General features: G+C 40.6%; 2 protein-coding genes across 2 annotated transcripts in view; one reads left to right on the top strand and one right to left on the bottom strand.

The window, feature by feature from the left end:
• Positions 1–10,314, top strand: part of GAREM2 (GRB2 associated regulator of MAPK1 subtype 2) — a gene marked incomplete at its 5' end in the record, with an annotated part of 32,277 nt that extends 21,963 nt beyond the window's left edge. Inside the window, 2 exons of the mRNA XM_081314786.1 lie at positions 5,997–6,160; positions 7,758–10,314. Coding sequence (XP_081170912.1) covers positions 5,997–6,160; positions 7,758–8,652 — 1,059 coding nt within the window. The 3' untranslated portion in view covers positions 8,653–10,314. The remainder of the gene's footprint in view (positions 1–5,996; positions 6,161–7,757) is intronic.
• Positions 10,315–11,754: 1,440 nt separating this feature from the next.
• Positions 11,755–20,039, bottom strand: part of HADHA (hydroxyacyl-CoA dehydrogenase trifunctional multienzyme complex subunit alpha) — a 42,395-nt gene continuing 34,110 nt past the window's right edge. Inside the window, exons 18-20 of the mRNA XM_081315037.1 lie at positions 13,951–14,065; positions 12,833–12,978; positions 11,755–12,200 (exon numbers count right to left, since the gene is read on the bottom strand). Coding sequence (XP_081171163.1) covers positions 12,046–12,200; positions 12,833–12,978; positions 13,951–14,065 — 416 coding nt within the window. The 3' untranslated portion in view covers positions 11,755–12,045. The remainder of the gene's footprint in view (positions 12,201–12,832; positions 12,979–13,950; positions 14,066–20,039) is intronic.

Genomic DNA, 20,039 nt, shown 5'->3' with positions numbered 1-20,039 from the left:
GCAACATAAATTTTGGGCTCAGTTGTGGTTGTAAGTTGAGGACCACCTGTATTTTCTTTTCTAATTATTTTCCCCTGCAGGAACCATTCTGTGACATGGGCTGAGAGTGACTGAGACTGTCCCAAAGTGATTCAATGAACTTTTATGGCTGATGGTGGATTTATACCTGGGTCTCCTTGGACCCAGTCCACACCTCCTTAATCACTTTGCATATTATTACAAGCCAGTCTTGAAGACCAATTGCTATTCTGCAAGCACAGCAGTAACTTCAAATGGACAGAATATAGAATTCTCCAGGAATATGCAGAAATCCAGTGTGGGACAGAAGTTGAAATTTTGACCATTTTTTATTTTTTCATTATAACCACAGTAATTATTTTTCAATAGATTTTTAGAAAGCAGAAGGAATAACCTCAAGTGATATTGGTCCAATTAGCTTCTAAGGAATGAACCTATCCAATATATTAGGCATTGCCTTTGAATCAGGTGATCACTCAATATATTATAATGGCTTTCCATTAGAATGGTAGTGATTTCAAAAGGAAAAATGGACTATAAAGATATAGAAAGCCAATAGCATTGACCACTGCTTGTGATCTTTGGTCTTTCACCCAAGTTGATTACTGGAATATCTGAATTTCCTAAGTCTTTAAACGCTCATGTGTATTACTCAGGAGAATTATATAGAGGCAGTGGGACAATGGGACTAATTTAAGTACAATGGGACTTTTGCTATCCATATTTCCTTGAAAGACATTTGGGTTAATGTTGATGATTCTGTAATAAAGGAACAACAAATGGGAACTGCTCTAAAATATTCTAATATAGAATGCATTTTTCCAGCTCTGCCATTTGTTGGGGAGACCTCATTTCATTGACTCTCCCCATATTTGTCAGTTCCCCATCTTCTCTAGTAATTAACCAGCGTTCCATAGCTACTGAAGCTGCTTAGGCATCAGTATTGGCTTGGCTTTATTTTTCCCTGGTTCTTTATAATCTTTAATTGTTATGGATTTTTCCATGACTGCTTATACCTTTGTGTTGTATGCAGAGGGTGATATTTTGGATACATAATGTACATAAATGAGTTATAATATGTGTACAGTTTATTGTATATGAATGTTTATGGCATGCAAAGAAATTAGTTGGTTGCTAGTAAAAATGAAACAGTCATTTCAGATGCTTTTTCCTTTGGTAATACATTCTTTCCAGAAATGCAGTTCCTTTTCAGATCATTAGGTCTTTATTGTGGAACTTCCTTGTTCATTGGCAGTTCAGCTTTTTAAAAAAATAATAATGTGCACCTTTGGCTTAAAAATGCCCATCTGGTTCAGCCCTCCATTTAGTATAAGGAAATTTTGTTTATATGTTTATTGAGTTAACTAAAATTTGAATTATTTTGCTATATTTTTGTGTTGAAGTGTGTTTGGAAAAGATATTGAACTTAACTTATTGTCCATATTCTGTTCTCTTATGACAGAATATGAGGATCTTTGAGTGGAAGAGAGAGAGAGAATGTGATGTACTGATCAATCTGTTGATTGCTAGTTTTTAAGAACATTACTGATCCTAGAGGTAGGAAAATACAGTACACTCTGAGCTTGGTTATTTTCTTGCCAGACTTGCTAACATTAGTATGAAGGAGAGTGGGTTTTTTGGGTGTTTGTATATAGTAGCTTGCCCTGCCAATTAATGGTCATGTAGCTTCTTCCTCAGTGGTTACCTGATTAGGATATCGTTTCTTCCCTGTCTCAGTTTGCTGATGGTGGTCCAGCTTTCTGAGACCATGCCAGTACAGGTGCAGCCACTGTCCCTTGAGCTACTACTAGACTATCTAATGCAGACATGTCAAACTTGCGACGTCACGTGATGTCGCACAACGTATCGGAACTTTTTCCCATTGCCGGCAATGGGATGGGCACGGTTTCTCCGTGACACTCCGGCCTGCGGGCCGGCAGTTTAACACCCCTGTCTCTGTCATCGGATGAGATGCATCTACCTATATCAAATTGATGTCCAAAGTGACAGGACTTGGAGACCACAAAAACAAAAAAAACAAATACTGCTAAAGACAGCTGAAATATACATGTCAACAGTATCATAAACAAATAGAAAAGAATTTGACAAAGTGTTGAGTAACTGTAAATAATAAATTACTGTTAATAATAAAAGTTCTGTATTAGTAATACCTTCCTTTCTCTTTTTTTCTTTTTTGTGGTCTAAGTTCATCTTTGAGTAACTCAATACCATGGTGAACTTTCTTTTGTCTCTTGTCTTTCTTATCTTTAGCATGGGAGACTACCACAATAGACTAGAGATTCTTAGTCATGGGATATAGAATACAGCATAGAATCCTAGACTGATGTCTGACAGACAAATCTTCTCTAGGTCTCTCTCAAGTCTTCTGTATAGCATTGATCCTAGCTTTGCTTCTGGACTTAACAGGTTAAGACTCCACCCATAAATGTTCAACCTCATTGCTTGTATGTATTGGACTATAGATGAGTCCCAGGCATAACTGGCTCTCTTCACTGTCTTTAGTTCCGGAACAGACTCTCAGAGCTTGACATTCTCTCTGGTGGAAATTCTCGGTCATTTCTGTTTTAAACCATCATCACCATTGATACCTCTGAAGACAGACGGGATTCATAATATAAATTGTTCAAAGCTGGTGGATATTAACTAAGAAATCTTACTATATGAACTGTCTGATGTTTTTTGCAGTTTTCAAGGCTCACAGAGCTTTTGCTTACCTGTGGTACGGATCTCATTCAGCAACATCACTATACCACATTGCATAAATAAATATGGTGGAGTCTATTCCTTTTTTTAAAAAAAATCTTGCAACTTTGGGACTTGTTTGCTTCAGCAGCCATTTGCACATTGCTGACCTTTTTGCTGCACAGTAAGATAACTGTTTTCAACAAATCAGTTGTGATTTGTTTCTTCATAACTGGGACAAGCTGCTCCAGTACTCCTGAATCTAGGTGATTATTGAAGTTGTTTACAAGATGCCTTTTACCATAGCAAAATAATTCCTGGTAAGTCAGTGATGTTGAAGCCAGCCTTGGTTTCCAGCTCTGTTAATTTTTATCTAAATAATCTTCTCTTTAATTCCTGTAGAGGTGAGAGTCGCTGTCTAAATAACAAGAAAATGCACTTTTGGGTCCTGTAAATATTAGTATGGCATTTGTAGCCCAAGAATTCTTGAAAAGGAGAATGGAAGTGCTATAGAGATCATTTGACTTTCCTGTGCCAGAAAGAAGCTGAGCTTTTCTTGTTTAGGTTCTGATTCATCTACCTATACACTTCAGATAATATCCTGCAGATGCTATAATCTCCAAAAGTTTTTATTTATTTTTTTAAAATGTAATTTGGATGTAGTTTGGTCATGCTTAGAATAATGGGTACTCAGTTCTTTCTTACTTGCAGTGAAATATCTTCCTTAAAGGACTGACAAATTCTGCCCACCAGTGATATCTGCTAATAGTATTTTTAAAGTTAATATCAAAGCCTTTCTTGCAGTTATGGACCATTATTTATTTATAGATTCTTTGATGTTTCTATCAATGTAAGGCCTGACTGACTGCTGTAAAATTGTGCACTACTTAGGAAAGCCCTTTATATCTCATAATTTTATATTGAATATGGTTTTAAAGCTCGACCTATTTCTGTGTTTCAGTAATGTATAATTTTTGATTTCCCTTTTAAGGAGTCTTTTATGCTCCCCACGTTTTCTACTTCCTTTCTCATATTTGAAATATTCACACCATTCTCTGGATGTTCAAAGCCTTGCAAAAGTTAATTTAGATCACTGAACCCAATCTTTTGCCCAGGGTAGATATATAAATTAAAATATCCTCAGCTGCATAGCCTCTGCTTCAACACAACCAGTGAAAAGCTGCCTGCTGTCTGTCAGAGTAATCAGTTATTCTATTTTAATGGCACTTGAGGATTTGATTGTCTTCCCAGCTTCTTATCTAGCTTCTTCTCAGCATTTTGCAAGTTGGATTAAGGAAACTGTTATCTTGTATTATCACTTTGCCAATCTCTCTCCACCAACATCTAATTGCAGACTTTCTACATGGGCACTTTCTACATTAACATAGAGGTCCCCAACCTTTTGAGCACCAGGGACTGGTTCCGTGGAGAGAGGTTTTTCTGTGGACCGGAGGGGGGAGTGGTTTCATGTACAGTACTGCCTGCATCCCGCGGATGGGGCTTTGCTTGTTTTCACGGACCGCTTTCTGGCATCCTGTGGACTGGTGTTGGTACACGGACTGGGGGTTAGGGATCCCTGCATTAATAGCTTTTATTTTAAAAAAAATGTTCTAGCCCTCTGTAGGACACACACATAGATTTATCTGGTAGTTATTAAGCATTATAGATTGGATCTTAAAGCCTTCCAGAGATCAGTTTGACAGGCAATGTTACCCTCCACACTAACCCAGTCCTCTCGCCTCTCCTGTTCAACATCTATATGAAGCCGCTGGGTGAGATCATTCATGATTTTGGAGTGGGGTATCATCAGTATGCTGATGATACCCAGCTTTTCATCTCTACCCCAAACCACCCCAGTGATGCCTTCGATGTGATGTCCCGTTGCCTGGAGGCGGTTCGGGTCTGGATGGGGAGGAACAGGCTTCGGCTTAATCCCGACAAGACTGAGTGGTTGTATGTACCGGCATCTCAGGAAATTCAGTCCATTCCATCTTTAACTATGGGGGGGTGAGGTGTTACCCCCCCCCCCGTAGATAGGGCTCGCAACTTGGGCGTCCTCCTGGACTCACAGCTCAGTTTGGAAGACCATGTAGGAGCTGTGACCAGGGGGGCTTTTGCCCAGGTCCGCCTGGTGCGCCAGTTGCGACCCTATCTGGACCAGGATGCCCTGCGTACAGTCACTCATGCGCTCGTGACCTTTCGTATAGACTACTGCAATGCTCTCTACATGCCCTTGAGGACCACTCGGAGGCTTCAGCTGGTGCAGAATGTGGCCGCGCGAGTGGTGGTGGGGGTTTCCCGATACTCCCATGTTCTCCGCAAGCTGCATTGGCTTCCAGTTGCCCTCCGGGTGAGATTCAAGGTGCTGGTGATGACCTATAAAGCCCTAAATGGCATGGGTCCGGATTACTTACGGGAGCACCTGCTGCCGGCGTCAACTTCCCTTCGTCCTGTGTGCTCCCACAGAGAGGGCCTTCTCAGGGTGCCGTCGGTCAGAGAGTGCCGGCTGGCGGCCCCCAGGGGGAGAGCATTCTTTGTGGGCGTGCCAGCCCTTTGGAATCAATTGCCTGTTGAGCTCCGGATGGCTCCCGACCTTCGCTCTTTCCGCCGTGACCTGAAAACCTGCTTATTTGAACAGGCCGGCCTGGACTAAGGGTTTGGGGGTATTTTTAAGTATTTATTGTTAGGGCTAAATTAATTTAATTTTACTTTTAACTTTTGTACGTTGTATTTTAACTGCCCTGTACACCGCCCTGAGTCCTTCGGGAGAAGGGCAGTATAGAAATTCAATAAATAAATAAATAAATGATATGAAAGGACCACAATTCGGTCTTCTGATCTTTTAAAATCTTTTTCATTTTTTTTCAGATTTTCCCCCTAATTATTTATTTATTAAATTTACATGCTGCCCATCTCACTATGAACAACTCTGGTCAGCTAAGTATGTAACTTCATATACCTTGGTTAAATTATGTCCTGTAATTTTCATTCCATTCTATTTTAAGATTAGAAATCCCCCACCCCACCCCCAAAAGCAAGGGGTAATTGGCAGGAAGTTGCCAACTGCTCTATGTTTTCAAGTAATTTTTAGGGGAAAAACAGGGTTGGAAACATCCAATTTCTAAAGTGTTGTATAGTTCTGCTTGAAGTCTTTGAAAATTCCTTTTTTAGTCTGTGTATGGAGAGGTGTGATCAATCTACTTCAGAAAATACCTTGGATTGTATTTGGTTCATCACCCCAGCAAATAACAGTCTTATTCCCAATCTTTTCATAGGTGAGAGAGGAATGTCGCCTCCTTGTTGCTCCCCCTGTGCCACCACGTGGTGCCCACACATCAGCCACCTCCAGCCCTCCAATGCCTGTGCGCTTTCCCAAGCTCCAAACGGCAGCATCACCCAGTGCCAACCTCTCATACTATTCATCCGGACTTCATGACGTGTGAGTGATGGAACTGGGATTGCTTTTATAGGGGGAGTCATGAGATACAGCCTTCCTTGTAGGAACTCAGTTTGGAAGATGAGAGTGGGGAGCATACAGTACTACATAGGCTTAAAGGCATTTGCTTTATTATCTTTGTGTACTGTAAGACACAAATTATGAATGAAGTCTTAAAAGTACAGACTTCTGGGCTGGTATCCAGAGGCCTTGAATGATCTTCCTTCTTATCCCTGAATTGGCTGCATAAGTGATCTGTGCACTTAACATTGCTAGATTCAGGGGATGTGCAGGCATGCTGAGGACAACAGCAAGAACTGGTGCAAGGAAATACCACGAGTAGAACTTTTCTTGGTTGACCTTTAACAGAGGCACTCTCAGGTGACAGAAAGAAAGCATAGTATCTTCCTGCCTTGATGCTAGAAAATGTAGCCCTCCATTAAGTCTTATGCAAAAAATAACAAGAACACATTTCTACATTTACCAGGAATTATTAGATAAGAACTTTAATCCTGAGAGTTAATGATACACTATCAATAACACTTTTCCTTCAAGTTTGGCTGCTTGCTGATTTCTTTTTTTTTTCCCTAAGCCACAGGTCTGCAACCCACGGCTCCGGAGCCGCATGCGGCTCTTTCAGCCGTCTCCTGCAGCTCCCAGTCCTCTGCCATGTGCAGTCCCCCCCAAAAAAAAGTGGGAGTAAAAAAGTTCAATCAATTCAAATATCCAGGGTAGGTGCATATCTCGCCTTGGCTCCACTCTTCAGTCAAACCCTGTTCTGCGCATGCGCGCATGTACGCACATGCGCACACATTTTTTGCGGCTCCTAGTTTTTCCTTTTGTGAGGGAACCGTTTCCGAGTGGCTCTTTCACTGTTTCAGGTTCCTGACCCCTGTCCTAAGCAAATGTCCTAAAATGTATATTATGGAAAGCTTAATTATGCATAACAGTATCAGGCACATAAAGCAAAGTATCTTTCTGTGGAAGAAAAGCATGGCCTTGATAAAAGCAGCTATGTGTCTCTATTGTTTTGGATTATGTGTTTGGATTCTCCAAAAATCTTTGTAAAAAACATTGACCTCTTATTCCCATGGTTGTGGCACTTTGAACTTTCTATCAGTCTCAGAAAAATAATGAAAAGGGATAGTACAGTTGATTTTCTCATGGCCACTTGGCATTTATATTTTACCTAACAATATAGTTGATTGGGAAGAAATGTCCAGAGTTAGAAGTTGGGGAGGTTGAATGAAAATGACAGCAATGCCTTTTTAACAACAAACAATATTGGATGAATTATGGTAATTTTTAATTTTCAAGAGATTTGTATGTGCTTAAATCTATTTACGGAAACCGCATGTTCAGCATGCATGAAATCTCTCTTAGCCTTCTTTGTTGTCAGGCAAGGATGTCTTTCGAGTGGTGAGCACAAGGTTTTTCAAATTAAGGAAGTTGGAACAATGCATTGGAAAAACCTTGGAGGTACGGTGCACATCTTTAGATGTTGCTGGATTTGTTCACTATGGTTTTAAGATACTAACCTGCTCCAAATCCCATTTCACTTGAGCTAGCTCTGATACTGTTTGTTTTCTTTGCCTGCCAGGTCAAGACCACGAAGCGGTAGCTGCTCTCCATCTCCGGACTCCTACTCCTTGTACTGCTATCCTTGCACGTGGAGTGACTGCAAAGTTGGAGAATCCATAAGTCGGCAGTTGGCCAGCCCTCAAACACAATTACCATCTCAGCCCCCACCTGCTCTGATGTCTTCCTGGTCTGACCCTTGGCCATGTAATGATCCAGGCTCAAGTGTGGCCACTGGGAGATCCACTCCTCTGCTGGGAAGCAGTGATGCCAACGCCACCAAGAGCTACCATAGCTGCCCTCGCCTGAAACCTCCCCCTCCACAGAAACGCTTTGCTCCCTTTGGGGCTCTTAACCCCTTTTCCAATCCAGCATATTCTTCCAGTCCAGCTTCCTCTTGCTCCTCAGACTGGCTGGAATCTCTTGATTGGCAGAAGACAGCTGCCTCTTCCATAGACACTTTTGATCTCTTTGAAGGCACTTCATCCCCAGAGGGGCACCGTAGCCCTGCTCCACCATCTCGCTCATCAAAACCCTTTGACACGGCTGAAAATATTGTCATTCGGACGTCAGTAGCCCCTTTGTCATCCACCATTGTTCATGGCTCCGAAGCTGGCATCACCCACCTTTATCTGGCTCAGGGTGTCATTGAGGCACCTCCTGCCCGTCTCAATGGGGATGGTTCACCCTGGCAGCCTCCTGGTGACTTATCGGCGCTGTCACTAGAGGAGGTATCTAGATGCTTGCGCTTCATCGGCCTCTCTGAGGATGTGGTCAGCTTCTTTGCCCGGGAACGCATTGATGGTAGTATCTTTGTACAACTCACTGAGGAGATCCTATCTGAGGATTTTCATCTAACCAAACTTCAAGTCAAAAAAATAATGCAGTTCATCAAGGGCTGGAGGCCCAAAATCTAGATTGGTGAGAGAAATTTTCTCTGTGGATTACAGGAGTTAGATTCGGGCTGTCCCGTAAGTATAAAACTAGGAGAGAGGCCAAAGCAGATACCTCTATCTCAAAAATGATAGCAGGAGGACATGAACCCAAGAGCAACACAGGATTCTGATTATGTCAGTTTTAACCACAAACCAATGCAAGGAATTGGCAGGAGGTTGCAAATTTCCTTTTATGGAAATGGGCAACTTAGAAATCAGAGCAAAACAGTTGCACATGAATGATACTTTTCAATGGGTTACTGTTGATTGTCTTTGTGCCAAGATTAGCAAGGAGAGTTATTGCCTTACGTAATTCTTGGGTCGATGGTGTAGAAGAGGAGGAAAGCAGCATAGCTAGTTTGTGGGAAGAGGGTTACGTGGTCCTTTTCTGGCCAAGTCTCAGAATCACCAGAGCCAAGTTGCCTACTTTTCCTGGGATAGGATTCCTATTCATCTTCTGACTGTTTCACGTAACATTAGCTTGGAGGGTTTTTTTTTTTTAGTAAGGGACAGGTAGTGAATATGTATCTTTATGATTGTTTGGGGGCAATCAGTTTGAGGGAAACTCTTGATATAGGAAGAAAGTAGCAGCAGTGACTTATGATGCACCAACACACACAAAAAGAGGGGGTATATCTGCATTTCCCCCCCCCAACTGTCTTCACAAGGTTTTATCCTTAAACATTTGGAATGAAATGTTAGGCAATGCTATACTTTATAGCTGAAAGAGGTTTGGATAGAACTCACCTGGCAATCTCTGCCCTAGAAACCCCGATCCTTAATCTGGGGTCTAGATTAAAATGTCAGTGTGTCAATTTATATTTTACAGTATTGCTTAGAGCCGTACTTCCACATGCAGGCTAATTTCAGTGTTGTACTGAAATGCTGGAGAAAGCATCCTGCATGCAGAAAATCAATAGGCTTAAAAGAAGGATTTTAGAGTAATTTAGAAGTGCTAATTGTGCAAAATCAGTGTGCATGCTGACAGTGGTGTCCACCCACCTGCAATTCAAAGGGCTGCAGGGTAATAAAAGCTTGATGATTCTGCTGTTTTTACCCAGAACACTGACACTGCATAAGGCCACCTTCCTAAACACTTGAACTTTTTAAGCACCTTTGCACTGCTGTAAGGGCTAAAACTGTAATAACTGTGTGCTGCTTAAATTTCTTGTTTCTGCACTAAAATTGTGGAATATTTGGGCAGCCTAGTTTTGCCTATGCAGAAATTCTGTAGCACCCACTGACAGTTTTGTATAATTTGTTTCTACTATTCTTAACCAGATGTCTCTGTGATTTTTTTGGGGGGTGGTGGTGGTGGTGGTGGCGGCAGTTATTTACTGCACCTTAGTATAATGTATAGACAGTTGGTGGGTTTTTTTAAAAAAAACACCAACCTGTAAATCTCTAGGCATTTTACTAATCTTCCTCTTTTCTCCTGGCAATTTCATTCTGTTATTGCCTGCCTACTACAGTCGAGTTTTCCACATTTCAGCAGCAACTGCCTGGTTTCCTAAGACAACCACAACTTACTTTCACAATTGTTTTTAGCTGAAAATGAGGCTAAATGATTTAAGCCTAGAGGACTTAAATGTATTCATTTCTACTTTTAGTACTGCAATAATCAAATAAACATTTATTTAAAAATGTGTGCCTAGAATATGTTGTTCAGAAACAAACTGTATATCTGTTATAGCAGAGTTCCCAAAGCTTTCCGGCTTTGTGGCCTGGGAGGGGAGGGTTCCACGTGAGTGGTGGGCAATTTGTGTGAGCGGTGAGCACACTATTCACGCAAGTGGGGACCTGCACATGCTCAACCACCATTTCTGCAGCCCAATTCCGAATGGCTCAAGGTCCGGTAGTGGCCCGTGGCCGGGTTGGAGCCCCCCGTGTTATAGAATAGCAACTAGAGTCATCAGCTACTTTCAATAAAGATGGGAGGAGAACAAACCAAAGCAATCAGCCTACATCAGATTTTGAGGCTCTCCTGTCTAAATGTCTTGAGATAACCTCAAGGAAGCTTTCAAGTTAAGAGAACACACAATTGCACTCCTGCTTAGGTTCCCCAGCAACAGACACTGAAAAGATAGGCTCCTCCCCCCCACCCCATCCCCAAACTGGCAACTTATAAAATAAGCCAAGTGTGCTGGATCCCCATCCCTTAAAGGCTGATTTGTTTTATTTAAAGCATCTGGCTGGAGAAAGATGCCTTCATCTGCTTCGGTATTTTGATTGTTTATTTCCATACATGGAATTACTTTTGGGTTGTAATGCTGATTGTCCTAATTTGGATGCTTTTGGAGCTCTTAGCAGTGCCCCTCAAACCTTTAAAAAAAATTCTACAATAACTCTATATTGTGTGCTTCCTCACCTCCAACCTAGATCATTTTTGTGTAAGTTAGGAAGTTCTAGTCTCAGTAAAAAAAATCCTTGGGCAATTTCCATTCATTTAACTTGTCTTCAACATGGTTTGCCAATACACCACAGCTGCCTATTGATGCCCTCAAGCTACCAGCTCTCCCCACTGAATTTAATTATACTGCCTCCAACACAATATTGTCAAGAATAGCTCTATGCTACAAAGCATTTCTGAAAAATAAAAATAGCAGAATTTTAAACCTTGTGTTTATGCGTAAGAAAAAGAAAATATGCTAAGGAGATCCTAAAGGAATGCGATGAACAGAAAGGTATTATTTTGTGAGCTAATACATGTCCAATGAATAATTTTGCTGCTTTACCTATTTTTACACAGCATGTTTTTGCTTTGATGCACATATATATTTGGTGCAAATCTTGCGTAATTTGTGTTTTGTCCTGGATATAGCACAAAAATTGTATGCAAAACCTCATGAACTCCAGTACTAGCAAAATCCCAATTTCATCCTGAAAAATCCCTGCATTCTCAGATTTACTGACTTATACCAGTGGCAGGCTCTCCAGAATGCTCTGGAGATCTTCAAATGACCTTTGATAAACTAACCTTATCAGAGCACAGAATCCCAGAGGTCTCAGGCTCAACTGACCTTTTGTTTCAGTTATTCAACATTTTAGTAGCAGTTCTAACCCCGAATGAATGACAAAATGATGTACAGAACAATACACTAGAATTTATTCTGATGAATTTTTTTGCAAGCTATATCTGCTTCCCGATGAGTAGTTCCTTGCAATGGGCCTGAAAAGAACCATACTTTGAGCAGAAACCCCCCCATTCTTTCTCGTGATAATGGGGAAATTGACATTCAGCCTGATGGAAGGGTGGGTCAGGAAGAAGTAGTGCCTGAATAACTAAGGCACTTAAAAGAGTTAAAACCAACAGCCCTCCGATACGAAGATCTCTTGTAGGTCTTCCCCTTTTCTTTTTGGTTAGCAGATGCCAATTCAGGCAGTTCTCTTGTGAAATTTCTTGCTGGAATCCTTGGCGTGGTCAAGCAGCAACTGGCATGGTGTGAATTGACTCCCATAGACATCTTCATACTTCCTCATGTAGTCCACGAGCTGCTGGGCCCCAAAGTGGTCTGCATATTGGAAGGGGCCTGCCACAACATTCACAGAAGTGAGGAAGGAAGAGAAGGTGAGACTTCCTAAACAACGTGGTCTTTATGCCAAAATTATTTCATAACGATGGCCTTGACTGCCATTATACCTTGATTACAAGCATTAATGTATCTGTAGGTATCTTATAAAAAATAATTTGCAAGGTGAATAATGAGTGGATATACTAACTACATAACAGTGTGGACAATCAAGTTCCACTGGATCTTACAAACTCTGGAACCACAGACAACTTTACACAGCAAAATGAATGCTATGAAATGGTGGGAAATGCAATTCAACACATTCAGAGGATTCCAGGATGGCTGTACTTATCCCTGGAACCACAGTTCAACTATTGCCAGTTCCTGGTAATCCTCAAGAACACTGTAGGTTTGCTAAGAAAGATGTCCGTGTTTTGACTATTTAATGCCTATTTGCAAGAGCTCAAGAAGTATTTCCTTGTGGAAGGAGCTATACTGTGAAATAAGGCAATCCTGCTGCCAATTCTACATTACCAAATGTAAAAATGCAAGCCAAATTACTATCACTTCAAAAGCTACTTGTAAGATTTTTCCACTATTAACATTGTTTCCAACCCTTTGGCTATATAAAAGACATTGACAACTCTCACCTCCCAGGCATGGTGGGAAGCCTAGTCCAAATACAGCTCCAATGTCCCCCTCCACAGGATTGCTGAGGATGCCCTCTTGTAAGGTCAAAATGGCTTCATTCACAAACCTGGTCACCAACCGCATTTGGATATCTTTCTCTGTGGACCTGGGAAGAGAAGCAGTAATTTATTAGGGGACTGGAGGTTAAAACATATAAGGAACGGTTGCTGGAATTGGGTATGTCTAGTTTAATGAAGAGAAGGGCGAGGGGTGACATGATAGCAGTGTACCAATATCTCAGGGGCTGCCACAAACAAGAGGGAGTCAAGCTATTCTCCAAAGCACCTGAAGGCAGGACAAGAAGCAACGGATGGAAAGTAATCAAGGAGAGAAGCAACCTAGAACTAAGGAGAAACTTCCTGACAGAACAATTAACCAGTGGAACAACCTGCCTCACCAAATTGCTAATACTCCAACACTGGAAGTTTTTAAGAAGAGACTGGACAGCCATTTGTCTGAAATGGTGTAGGGTTTCCTGCCTGAGCAAGGGGTTGGACTAGATGACCTCCAAGGTCCCTTCCAATATTATTATCATCATCCACCCTCACAGATAGATTAGAAACATAGCAGCTGAAGCAGTGACATAGAAGGGTGGGAACTATTATCCAGTGGCAGAGCTGACAAGTCTCAGCAATCTTCATTTAACTGGATTTCAGAAAACAAGTGATAGAAAAAGCCTATTTTTTCTATTTTGCAGAAGGGGGAGGGCAGGTTGAAAGCAGACTAGGATCCAATTGAAAAATATAAATTTGCAATACTTGGGGGAAAACCAACATGTTTTCATATATGGATTTATGGGACTAGGCTTTCAATGCTTTTCTGTGCAGATGATCCCAGGTCAATTCTGGGATGTTCTGCGTGCAGATGGGTAACGATTTCTGACAGCAAATTTTGGGGAAAGCTCCATCTCTCTGAAATATTGCTAGAGTAAAATAAATTGTGCTCAACTGATAATGTTCTGATTCCACATGAAAGCTGTTAATGTATTTACATGTGAGCAGGGAATAAGTAAAGTCAATGATCAGGCCTTATTCTGGAATACTGCATCTATTTAGGAAACCTCTCTTTTCCCACTTACACCTCTGGGTTGGCAACGACTTTGAATTTCTCTAGAATTTCATTCATTCCAGTGTTGAGTTCCCGTTTCTTTACACCTTGCTTGTAAATATAAAAGCCTTTTCCTCCTTTGCGGCCTGTCGAATGAAAGATAAGAGGGTAGTGAGGATACACTTAACATAAAAAATGGCAAACATTGACCAGAAAAATACAGGAAGGTTCAAAAAGATGCTCTAGATTGTGGAAAGAAAGAATGGGGTAGGGAGTGGGGAAATTATTCTATTCTATAATGCAGTGACTAGTTTCCTCTACAAAATCTAGGGGTAGGCATACACTGACTGCCTTGTTTAGCAACTGTTCAAATTTACAATAATTAGGAAAAACTGTTGTGACCAACAATAGCAGGAACAGTAATTCTACAGCATCATGTCTACAAAACCTGAAGTCCATGCAGACTCCCAGCTCTGACAGGCTGAATAAGTGACTTAACTCATGCACTGGTCTCTATGGTAGTAACTGTCCTAACAATAATAAAAGCAGAATACCTAGAATAACCAAGTCATTGGAAACCTGTTTTACTCAGCCATATCCCAAATTACTCTTACAACAGTGTTTCTCCACCTTGGCAATTTTAGGATTGGTTGGAGAGACATTACTTTTAGAATAAAGAAATGAACACACCGATTGGGACCAGCTCTAATGGACCAATGCAGCAGATATCAAGTTACTATGAAGAAATAGGGCTTAAAAGCTACTGCTAAGCTTGTAAGCCGCCCTGAGTCTTCAGAGAAGGGCGGGATATAAATGGAATTTTAAAAAAATGGGGGGAAAGACTGGACCTGACAGATAAACCCTCTTTCTGGGGGCTCCTCTTTTGTTTTCAAACTGATTTCAGAAAGCTGAGATCCAGCAGATTTCTTCATGCAGAAGGAAGTAATAGGGGAAAAGTGACAGTGTCCTGTCATATCATTCTTTACAGGTAGTCCTCGGCTTACAACCACAATTGACCCAAAATTTCTGTTGCTAAACGAAACAGTTGTTAAGACAGTTGAGTTTTGCCCCATTTTACAACCTTTCTTGCCACAGTTGTTAGGTGAATCACTGCATTAAGTTCGTTACACGGTTGTTAAGTGAATGTGGCCTCCCTCATTGACTTTTGTTGTAAACCTGAACTGTGTATTGACCTCTGGACCGGTAAGAAGACTTTGTAGCTTGGACTGTTGCTATTGTTTATGACCTGGACTGTTTATTTTTTGACTGTGCATTTTTGTTTTTACACCACCTCAAAGTAAAATACTTTTTGCTTTTAGAACTCAGTGTATTTCTGTGTGTGACTTTTACTGCTCTCAGTGCCCTTCCTTGTCTGTGCAACTCTTTGGTAGCACAAGGAGACCTCTGCACAATAAATTCCTTAACACTGGTTATGGGCCCAGGCCTGTACTGAGAGTAAGTACACACAGTATTCCTAGCTGAGTTTGTATTTGGTGTAAAATGGCACAGGAACTGTTGTCAGGCATCTCCTGGATAACCCGGTTGGATGGGACAAACTATGTTTCCTGGTCCACAAAATGCTGCTTGCTTTTGCGCAAGGAAGGACTATGGGCTGTTGTAAATAACCCACCAGATACTACTGCTTGGGATCCAGATGACGAAGAGGATGTAAAGAAGTTAGACGACTTTAAACGTAGCAATGAGAAAGCTCTTTGCATTATTGGACTAACACTGAATGACCAGCAGCTTGTCCATATTCGTGGTGAGGAGTCTGCTGCTAGGTGTTGGGGCGTTTTGCGAAGGCTTTATGTTCGTGACAGTGTGGGTGCACATATACACCTTACACGTAAGCTGTTTAGGGCTCGTCTGCAGATGAATGGAGATATGCTGACCCATTTAAATTACATGAAGGCAACTTTTCAAGAGCTTCATGAAAAGGAGCTGATTTTTTCAGAGTTGCATCAGGTCTACATTATTCTGTCATCTTTGGATGAGAGTTATGATGGATATGTTTCTTCTTTGGAAGTCCTGACCAGAGAGGAACTGACATTGACTAACATTACTGGGAGACTGCTGGAAGAGTCCAGAAGAAGGCGTGACAGAGACCAGCTGAGAGAGACACAACCACGAGAGGAGCAGCCATTTACTACTGCTTACAACGTCAAGAAATGTTATTCTTGTGGGGCTAGAGGGCATATAGCCAAGTTCTGTAGAAAGGGTAAAAAACAGAATGTGAATAGCAGTGGGAAGGCTAAGAAGGGCATTGGTTTGGCTATTTCTGGTGAACCAACACCCAGAAATAATGAATTGTGGGTTGTTGATAGTGGGGCTTCACAATGCATTACTAAAGTGAAAAAGAGGTTTGTTAATATGAAAAACAGCAACCAATATGTTTCACTAGCAAACGGTTGGAGGATGAAGGCCTCTGGTGAAGGTAATTCCTATTGTCCATGCATTGATGAACAGTTACCTATGTTATATATACCTAAGCTAAGATTCAACCTGTTATCTGTAAGGGAATTGGTTAAAGTTGGGTTTGTGGTAACATTCAGAGGGGAGCAATGCACTATTGAGAGGAATGGAACCTGTGTAACTGCAAATTTGAAAAATGGTTTATTCATTCTCACAAGTAACCAGGTTAGTACAGTTAAAGCTAACTCAATATGTGAGAACAAGAAGCCACATGATGAATGTATACATTTATTGCATAGGCGGTTAGGGCATGTAAACTTTAACTCACTACGTAAAACAGTTGAGTTAGTAGAAGGAATTAAACTGAAGCCATGTAGTAAGTATTTGAATTGCAATGCCTGTAATCAGGAAAAGAGTAAGGCAACTCCTGCAAACAGGTTAAACAGCTTCAAAACAACTGTACCTTTGGAAGTTGTGTTTGCTGATTTAATTGGACCCATGAAACCAAGTTTAGGAGGGTCATGTTATGTTTTAAGTATATTGGACCACTACTCTAGATATGGTTTTTGTTATCTGCTTAAGTCAAAGGCAGATACTTTCCAACAATTTGCAAACTGGCTGAAGTTCGTGGAGAGAAAAACAAAGAGAAAGGTTCAGTGCATAATTACTGATAATGGTACTGAATTTACAAATAAGCGTTTTGTTGATATGCTAGAATCAGCTGGCATTGAGCATAAACATTCAGCCCCTTATAGGCCTCAACATAATGCTTTTGTTGAGAGACGTGGGCAAACGTTACAAGCCATGATTAGAACCATGTTAAGAGATTCTGGCTTAACAGATAGACTGTGGGGGGAGGCAGCAAAATGTGCAAACCATGTTCTGAATATAGTTGTTAATACTTCTACTGGTAAAATACCATATACAATATGGCATGGTAGAAGACCAAACCTTGATTACCTGCACACGTTTGGCACCCCAGCTTGGGTCCACATTCCTGCACAACTCAGGAGTAAAGGCCAACATAGGGCTAGGCAATTATACTTCGTAGGTTACGAAGCTAACCATAGATCCTATCGTTTCTGGGAACGAGGCACAACTAATGTATATAACAGTGCTAGTGCAAAATTCCTTGAGCACGTTGGTTGGGATAGGTTAGAGCAAGTAACTGTTAATACTGATCCTCTAGTGTTTGAGGACTCCTCTGATAACGTAACTAGTAATGATAATACATCTCCTGTAAATATAAAAGATGAAGAGGAGATAGGGGAGATAAAAAATGAATCAGAGGAAGGAAAAGAGACAGAAATTCAAAGCCCTGTAATTCCTTGGCGTTCAATGCGTATCAGACATCCACCTGATCGCTATGAAGCTAGTATAGTATGTCAAGTTAGTGTAGAGCCATCTAACTATGATGAGATCAGGATGTATCCTGAAAAGGAACAGGCATCATGGAAAGCTGCAATGAACAGGGAGTTGAAGTCTTTGCAGAATCTTAAGGTTTATCAGAAAGCAAAACTGCCACCTGGTGAGCAAGCTATAGGTTGTAAATGGATATATAAAATAAAGAAAGGAGTAGATGGAACTATAACCCATAAGGCACGTTTGGTTGCACAAGGTTTTGCCCAAACTACTGAGGATTATGACGAAGTGTTTGCACCCAGTCTAAGGGCAACTACTTTAAGAGCAGCTTTAGTATGGGCGGCTAAAAACCAATATATGGTTACCCATGTAGATGTTGAAACTGCATATCTACATGCTCCATTGCAACATACTATTTATTTAAGAATACCACCAGGATTGACCAGTGATAGAGACCATGATTGTTGGGAATTAAAGAAAAGCCTCTATGGATTGAAACAATCAGGCTATGAGTGGAACAAATGTATAGTTAATGAGTTGAGTGCATTAGGTTTTGTAGCCAGTAATGCTGATCCTTGTTTGTTTAGAAGAGAACACAACGGAGCATTATCTTTTCTCTTATTATTCACAGATGATATTGCAATAATAACAAAAACTGAGTTAGAAGCACAAACTATCATTTCAAGATTGCAAAATAAATTCACAATTAGAAATCTTGGAGAAATTAGCCACTATTTGGGGTTAGATATTGTGAAAACAAATAGGGGTTTTAAGGTGTCACAAGCCAGTAAAATATCTCAGTTATTAAAGAGATACAATATGGAAATGTGTAAACCAGCAAAAACTCCGATGGCTATGGATATTAAGGACACTAATGTTGAGAGTCCTGTATTTGATAAGACTATGTACCAATCTTTGATAGGAAGTCTTATGTATCTGAGTAATTGGACTAGACCTGATATTTCTTACTGTGTAAATCAATTAGCTAGGTACAACAATAATCCAACTGTTAGACACTGGCAATCAGCTAAACGAGTATTAAGGTATTTGAAGCAGACTATTCACTACTCGTTATATCTAGAGCCAAATCGTGAGTTAATCCTTACTGCATATGCAGATGCGAGTTTTGCCTCTGATTCAAACAGTCGTAAATCTACCTCAGGGTTGGCTGTAATGTTGGGTGATTCTTTGATTGGATGGAAGTCTATTAGACAAAAACACATAAGCTTATCTACAATGGAGGCTGAATTTTCATGTTTATCAGTGTTATGTACAGAACTGCTAGTGTACAAACAATTATTGTTAGATATGGGTTTAAATGTAAATGATCCATTCATTGTGTATGAGGACAATCAAGCTGCAATAAAGATGGCTAATAATGCTGCAGTAAGAACAAGATCTAAACATACTGATCTTCGTTATTTAAATGTCAGACAATGTGTCAAAGATAAATTAATACAGTTAGAGTATTGTCCATCTGATGTAAATATTGCAGACCATTTTACGAAGGTACAAAGTGCTGTGAAACACAATGCTAATTGTGAAAGAATGTGCATAAGATTGTAAGAGTTATATATTATTCTACCCAAAGGGGAGAATGTTAGGCATATGGTGCTAGCCTACAATGTTGGGTTGAAAATATATTAACCATAATGCTATGGCTTTAAGAAGTTAATTGGCCAATGGGTGTGTAAGTGTTCTCATGGCCATAAGAGGAAGCTAGGAACGTAGCTTCTCTCTCTCTCTGAATTCACTGATCTCTACTATTACTGTTTTTGCTCTGCTGTTGGTTTACTACTGTTGTAAACCTGAACTGTGTATTGACCTCTGGACCGGTAAGAAGACTTTGTAGCTTGGACTGTTGCTATTGTTTATGACCTGGACTGTTTATTTTTTGACTGTGCATTTTTGTTTTTACACCACCTCAAAGTAAAATACTTTTTGCTTTTAGAACTCAGTGTATTTCTGTGTGTGACTTTTACTGCTCTCAGTGCCCTTCCTTGTCTGTGCAACTCTTTGGTAGCACAAGGAGACCTCTGCACAATAAATTCCTTAACACTTTGCTTGCCAGAATGTCACAAAAGGTGATCACATGTCCCGGGGGCACTGCAACTGTCACAAATACGAGTCAGTTGCCAAGCATCTGAATTTTGATCATGTGACCACGGGGATGCAGAAATGGCAAGTGTGAAAAACGGTTTTCTCAGTGCCATTGTAATTTTGAATGGACACTAAACAAGCTGCTGTAAATGAAGGACTACCTATATATATGACTGGCTCACAAAGCCGTTTATAATCATTTTCAATAAAAAAAACAAAATATACAGGAGCAGAATGAGTGGTAGC

Source organism: Vipera berus, assembly GCF_964194415.1.
Source record: "Vipera berus genome assembly, chromosome: 1".
Taxonomy (NCBI): domain Eukaryota; kingdom Metazoa; phylum Chordata; class Lepidosauria; order Squamata; family Viperidae; genus Vipera; species Vipera berus.
Note: the sequence above shows the minus strand (reverse complement) of the source record. Positions and strands in the feature narration are given on the sequence as shown.